Source organism: Chenopodium album, chromosome 24, assembly GCF_948465745.1.
Source record: "Chenopodium album chromosome 24, dcCheAlbu1.1, whole genome shotgun sequence".
Taxonomy (NCBI): domain Eukaryota; kingdom Viridiplantae; phylum Streptophyta; class Magnoliopsida; order Caryophyllales; family Amaranthaceae; genus Chenopodium; species Chenopodium album.
In genome coordinates, this window is record NC_137857.1 from 36,636,130 (window position 1) to 36,643,490 (window position 7,361).

The window sequence follows — 7,361 nt, forward strand, 5'->3', positions numbered from 1 at the left end:
TCTTTATTAGCCCAAACACTATGTGCGAGTAAAGATAAATTAAGTGAAAAAAGAAGAATAAATGAGGGAAGCATCATCAATCAGAAGTATTTATTTTTCTTCCACTTTTAATTAACAAAAATCTCTCTAATTTGGAAGGAAATAAAAGGTTCACCTGGCCTTCTCCCTCCGCTTACCTCCTTTCCCCTTTCCTCTTTTTCTTTCTCCTCTCTTTCCCTTCACTATATATTATTATCCATACATTGTGAAACTTATTCTGTCATGCTCTTTCTTTCTTTTATTCATTCACAATCCTTCTTATCCTTGGTCCATCCTCTAAAAGCCTTTAAAAATCATAGGTTTTTTACTGTCTCACTCTCTCCCCCCTAGATTCTCTATCTCTCTCAGCTTTCTTTACCTCCTCCTTTTTCCAGACCTCCCTATCTATTTTCTCTCCCGGCCTATCTATCTCCTTCAACCCATCTCTCTCTTTATCTCTCTATTACTTTCAAGAGCTTTCCCCTCTCTCTCTCACTCTATTTCTTTCTCTTCAGGCCTTTCTCTACCATTCTCTCTCTCTCTCTCTCTCTCTTACTCTGTTTTTTCCCTAGTCCATGTCCCTTTCTCTTTATCTTACTCTCTTTTTCTCCCATTCCTTCTCTCTCTATTGATCTCTTACTCTCTTTTTGTCCCAGTCCTTCTTTCTCTTCCAAATATTGTATGTATTTGTTACCCCGTCCCCAACAACCACTTTATCTTATTTAAGGTTAACTCTCTCCTTTACAATGACTTGACTAATTTTTTTTCCAGTCAATAATAGGTAAGTTTAAAAAGTCTAAAATCTTTTCAAAAAGTATTGTTTATGTACTCCTTGATTACATACTAAAGATGGTCATTAAAAAGTTCTTCATCTCGTTCCTTTTAATTTCCTCAAAGCCCCTCACCATTTTTCTTTATTCATTTCACATTTCTATTTTTTCTCTATTTTCCTCCCCCATAGCTTCTAAGTCTCTTCCACAAATAAACACTAAGAATGGTCTGACCTTAGCTTGCATCCCTGCTCCATCTAGTTTCTCTTTTTTTTATTCTTTGAAAAATAAAGGTTACATTTGCTTCCCTCTCACTCAATTCTTCCTTGCTTTATTGGCCCAAAACTATGTTTAGATAAAGAGAGATGGACAGAAAGGAAGAGAAAAAGAAAAGGAGGGAAACATTATCATTGTTTGGATATTCAATGCAAGGAAAGGGTGGGTATTGGAAAGATCTATTCCCTTTTGATTTAATAAATCAAATCTTTATATTGTTGGAGATATTTTGAAGGAAAAATGGAAACTCACCTTCTCCCTCCCCCAACCTCCCTTTCATTTCCCTCTTTTTCCTTCCCATCCTTTTCCTTTAACTATTATTATATTATACACATGCTCTTTCTCCCCTAGCCTTTCCATCTCTTTCTCCCTCCGACCTCATTATATCTCTCATAGAAAGCTTTCTCTGTTTCTCTTTTTCTTTCGGCCTCCTCTCTCTCTCTTTTTTTTTCTTCCTGTCCCTCTGTTCTTCTATCCTAACACCTCTCTCAACCCCTTTGTCCATCTCCTAGCCCTCTTTCTCCTTTCTCTCTCTCCTAACCCTCTTCTTCTATTCTTCTAACTCCTCTCTCCTGGCCCTTATTATTTCACACTCGCTCACATCCTCCCTTTGCTCTCTCTCTCTCTCTCTCTCTCTCTCTCTCTCTCTCTCTCTATATATATATATATATATATATATATATATGAAATTCCAAGAATAGAAATAAGCTTGAAGTTGACCACTATTAAACCACTAAATCTGCATAAAGATATATCAAATAGAATGATAATTTAGTAATTTAGCTGCCCTAATCCCAACTCACTCTGAGGTGAGTGGAGAAAAGAGATAAATTAAATACAGAAAAAGTGCAAGACAGAAGCTAGCTTAAAACTTCTTCACAGGGAGTACCATAAAAAAATAAAACATAATTAAGAAAACTACCTTCATCTTAATTATTCCTTAATACTACCAAATTCATTTCAATACTTACAACAATAATATATTACATTCCTAATTATTATTTGATAATCAGGAAAATTCTCTATAAAAACTTCCTCTCCACACAAGCCAAGAAGACCTTGTAGAATGTCAACACATTTCCTACCTGGCCTAATGTGCAGCTAATACCAAGGTCAACACATCTGTTTATAAAGGACCTCGTAGCAAGCTTGTTCTCACAGCAAAAGAACACAACCTTGGCTCAACAACGCCTGCCAATCTACCAAGTTAGATTTGTTAGGCTTGCAATCCTAACTCACGGAAAAAAGGTACTATAAATAATTGCAGCTATAATAATGTAAATTGAAGTAATGAATTAATATGCATGCTCCTGAAATAACAATGATAGCTTTAGAAACAAAACCATTCAACAAAACTTGATTTCAAAAACACAAGATATTTCAGACATAGTGGCAAGAAAAAGATGTATTGGTGAAAGAATCCAACGGAATCACTAAAACTTATTTGAATCCCAACAACTGAGACAACAGGGGATAATTAACACTGTACAATGGAAAAGGAGGAGATCCCATAGATGGAGAACACTGTACAAGGGACACACCATATCAACAACTTTGTTAATCATGTATACAAATTAATTAGAGCGAGCTCTGCTCTTTCTAAAACAACAAAAGTTGACTATTGAAATGCATCAAGCAAGCAAAAAGCATCTTGTGAAATACCAGAGGATTAAAACTTTTCAAAGAATTTCAAAATATGGTTGCTTAATTCTCCTGACTTTTCTTGATTGATGAAGTAAGCAGCTCCTTGTTTCGTTTCTTTTCTTTTTTTTTTTTTTTGGCGTGGAGCAGCTCCTTACCCTTTAACAACCTCAACCAAAAGTGCTACATCTCTCTTGAACCACCCTAGTGTAAGTAATCCATCATGTACGGAAGACTATAGGTTATGTCCAGCTCCCCCAAAATGAACTTAACAGTTACTTTAACTTGCACCCCTGTCCATGGTGCTATGAGCTCCCACGTCCTACCAATAAAAGGGGAAAAAAAAGTGTAACAGCATTCATTATTCTGTGGCCTATTGATATTGAAATCCCACACAAGCATAAATTCAAGACATTTGCATTGGCAACTTTGTTAATCCTAAGAATTAAGTAAAGGATTCCTAGTGATTCAAATCCTAATTGCTGTGACAATGAGTCAGCACTAACATGCTAAAGCTATAAACGGATTACTGACCTCTATTCACACCTAATCAGTTTGTTGACATAATGGAAGCTAAAGAAGTATCAACTGAACAAAGAAAACATCCCTTAGCTCAGAAATCAGAGAGAGAAACATAGTAATCTTTCCACTTTCCTGCACTTATTTATATTATCCCACTTCATCATGAATAAAGAGCCCTTCCCATTGTTATTCCCACTGCTTATAGTTCCTCAATCGATATAACAGTATCAATTCGATAACCTCACATTCATTTTGTTCCATATTGAATCGCTCAACGCTTTCCCCAATAATCCCCCCATGCCTATCACAATTCCTGTTGTACATCAAGATATTACTGAATAACTAATCTTTAGATATACTACTTGCATCACAGTTCAATAACTCCTAGACCAAATAAGGAATTTAATTACTATAATCATCTTTAATAAAAACAACAACAACAACAACAACAAAAATCAACAAAAAAAACAGCTCAATAATCAAAATTCCCTAACCTCCCCAATAATTTAATTTTCTAAAAATTTAATAACAGTAATCGCAAATACAATTATTATAATTCAACCACAAACCTTCCACGTCTCTAGTAAAATTTTGACTCCTTTTTCAATATAAAACTGCAAGGGCAATAGCAACAGCAACAACCAGTTGATAAACATCAAATTAAAGTTTTCAAAATATAGCAAGTAGTAAATGAGAGCTACAGGTACCTAAATTCATCACTATATCCATATGAAAATATTATGTCAGCATACTCCTCCATGACAGCAGCAGCACATGAAATCATCAACTTCAAGGCTATTCTATCACGAGGCTTCTCAAATTTATGAACTTCAGAGAACCTGTCATATCAAGTTCACCCAGGTAAGAGAAACTTAGTTAGCAAGTACAGGGGACAACCGTGCAATACAAGGAGGGAAAAAAAGGTTTAGAAGGGTAGTTAAGAAAATAAGCCTTCAACACTTCACCATATACCTTATGAAAATAACTTTCATATTGTGACAATCAATACCGTTTCAACCACTCAAGAAAATTTATCAACTCGATTTTAGCGAAGAACCAAATCAAAAGAAAAAGATTTGTTCAAACTCTAAATAGAAGCAAGTCTTCCGGTATATAAACTTATACCCATTAATCAGATTCAATTCATTATTCTTAACAATAATCAAAGTAGCAAAGCATGAGTATAAAATTGATATAATCAACAACAAAAACCAAAACAAAGAAAAGTTTTGTACTCTTAACTTACTTACAATTATTAGAAAATTGACCAAAATAGTGTACTTAACAATAATCTGAGGATGTAAGGAGTATTGATTTTTTAATTTATGTTTACATCACTTGGATTCTTTAATACTTGCTTCTTTGTATTGGTTTTTGTTGTTGATATCTCAATTTTATATTCATGCTTTACTACTTTGATTATTTTTAAGAATAATGATTGAATCAATTTAATCAACAACACCCCCCTAATGTTGTGTGAATACTCTAGTTGAACTCTAACAATGGAATGAGTGTGAATCTTAGTAAAATGATTATTGGCAATGCCAAGTTATTTAATAAGCTGATAAATAAGTGGCTATAATAATCAAGCAAACAAGGATATATACTCAAATAAGCGGCTATTATAATCATGATACAAGAGTCATCTAGGAAGACCATCTTTTTAAAGCAAAAAATAGAGACTCACCTTTGAAAATTCCGGCCGTCAATGACAACAACAATCATAGTGGGCAGCATAATTTTGTCTTGAACTTCAAAGGACTTAACATACTGATTGTGAGCATCTAAAACAAACAACTCATCAGAAAACTCCCGTAGTCCCGCCATATATCCTTAATCAAGTTACATTGAACAAGGATCCTTTGATTACAATAACATCAAATTTCGATGAAGTAATAACCAAAAATAGCAAAATTAATCTCCACTTACAATTCTCATAATACAGGTAAAAAATTTACAAACAAATTATGCAAAGAACTGAAAGAAGTATTAGCAGGCCACAAAAAAAGTAAAAAAAAATAAATAAAATAAATTAAAAAAAACCCAATTCAAACATGCAAGAGTAGAGATTTCGAGGAAACCTTGATAATTTGACACATTTAATCCCGAATCAAACCAAACCGATGCTATCATAAGATGAAAGACGAATTCAATCACAGCAAGAAAGCAATAAAATCATTGAGAGTTAAGGATTAGAGTTTGCGAACCTTGAGAACAAGGTCAGGAGTTTTTTGACAATGAAGGATGTTCAAGTTCATCAATCCATTTGAGATAGGCTAGCCGTAAACCATGGATGTGGTGATTGTAGTTTGCATCTATCGATAGTCGCGGCGGCGTAGGTTGTGGTGATGGTAGAACTCTACATCGCTTCAAATTAAAGAGAGGATACATAGAAAAATTCAATTACAAACTTAAATTAAACCACAAAAAACTCAAATTTTCAAATACCCACAAAGATTCACATTACCCCATTTCACAATCAACAAAAGTAACTCAAAATGTTGGGTAATTAACCATCAAATGAACAACAATAATAATCAGAAATTTATTTTTAAGTTACCGAAAAGCAGTGACGGAGGGAAAATTGGTGGTGGTATTTGAGCCGCCGCCCTTGATTTCACCGCTGCTGCTCCATTCTTGCTCAGAAAATGTAAAATGGAGGGAGGAGAGAAAATGGAGGTAAGGAGAGAGAAAGCCAGAAAGTTGACTGTTTTGAGGGGATTCGGGAAGAAGCGGCAAAACGAAAGGCAGGGAGGAAAACCAGGAACCGACCATGGGAAAACCACCTACTTAAGAAAACCCAGTCAAAGCAAGCAAGGGCAAATCTGGCAATACATTAATGTTGGGGGCAAGAGGGTAATAGCGCCAGAAGTTACTATTCATAAGAACAGTAACTTCCCTCTTGAACTTTTATATGGTTTATTATTATAGATACATTTGTATTATACGGGGTAATCATCTTCTTTTCAAAATACCCAAGCCAAGCACAAAGCAACATGATACAATGACACATGGACTTGAGACGTCAACTTTTTTTTTTTTTTTTTCCTTTCCCCAACCCATCTTGTGTACGGTCGGCCACACTGTATGACAACTTAAAAACCCATATAACATTGATGAAGTAACCCTACAATACCGACCGAGTAATCCCTATAACACTGACCGAGTCCCTATAACACTGACAAGGTAACTCTTTTAATACTTTTTTTTTTTTTTTTTCTCTCCAATTAATACAGTACGTTTTTTTTAATCTTGTTTGTTTACGTACAAATTTATGATTAACCCTTATGAGCAAAACAATAAAAAAATTTAGAGTACTAGTATTACAATTTACAAATATAGTGAGTTATAGCGAGCGGGTTGAGTTGCTGGGCACACCGCACACACTTGACAGTTGACACAAGGCATGCGAATATGGTAGATAATGACGGCACTCAGAACATTATAGAATCTCACCAAAAATAAAATTTAAAAATAAAAAATAAAAATAAAATAAAATAAAATAAAAAAAAAAAAGTAAATTGATACTCGTAGATAGATAAGATAATGACTTGGTGACTGCTGAGAGAGCTGACTTCCAACGAATTCCAGTCAAATAGTACTGCAAGCACCTAAACGCCGTCCATCCATCGCATGGTTACCACGTGGCTTATATCTATCGGTCGAGCTGTTCTTCGAACCCGAATATTCTTAATTTTGGGCTATTTGGTTGGATTTTTTTAGAATGGTTCGAATGGAATGATGGATCCATGCATTTTGTTTTTTTTGGTCAAGCTTTTTAAAGTATAAAGTTTCATATCAAGTACCTAAATGGTTTTTACATTACTTCCATCTAAAACTCACAAATTCACATGATAAACTTTTAAATAAATTGGATGTATAATAAAATGTTCTACATCTGTTATATAGTTACCCTAAAATGAACAAAAGTTATTCTAATATACGAGTAAATAAAAGTTACCTAATATAAATAAAAGTCACGAAGTAATTATGCTTTATTCATAAAAGTTACTCAAAAAATTGTAAAAGGGACCCTGAATTTGCATAAATATTGATTAAAGTGGTTTATGTGAGCATAAAAATAGAGCTAAGAAACTTAAGGCGATAGAAAGCTTAATGGGCTTAATTAAACTA

The 7,361-nt window shown here is 34.1% G+C and overlaps 1 protein-coding gene across 6 annotated transcripts; it reads right to left on the reverse strand.

Moving 5' to 3' along the window:
* Nucleotides 1-1,816: 1,816 nt before the first annotated feature.
* Nucleotides 1,817-6,039, reverse strand: LOC145611304 (tRNA(His) guanylyltransferase 1-like). Of its 6 annotated transcripts, none has more exons than XM_081666623.1 (6): nucleotides 5,788-6,039; nucleotides 5,435-5,594; nucleotides 4,915-5,353; nucleotides 3,935-4,066; nucleotides 3,797-3,841; nucleotides 1,817-2,255 (listed from the first exon to the last, which is right to left on the reverse strand). In XM_081666623.1, exons 3-5 carry the CDS (start codon nucleotides 5,052-5,054, stop codon nucleotides 3,808-3,810), a joined length of 306 nt encoding a protein of 101 aa, XP_081522749.1. In that variant the 5' UTR covers nucleotides 5,055-5,353; nucleotides 5,435-5,594; nucleotides 5,788-6,039; the 3' UTR covers nucleotides 1,817-2,255; nucleotides 3,797-3,807. The 6 variants fall into 6 exon arrangements, with proteins under 6 accessions (XP_081522749.1, XP_081522748.1, XP_081522747.1 ...); XM_081666622.1 differs by having other exon boundaries at nucleotides 1,817-2,263; XM_081666621.1 differs by having other exon boundaries at nucleotides 1,817-3,027.
* Between the last annotated feature and the right edge of the window lie 1,322 nt (nucleotides 6,040-7,361).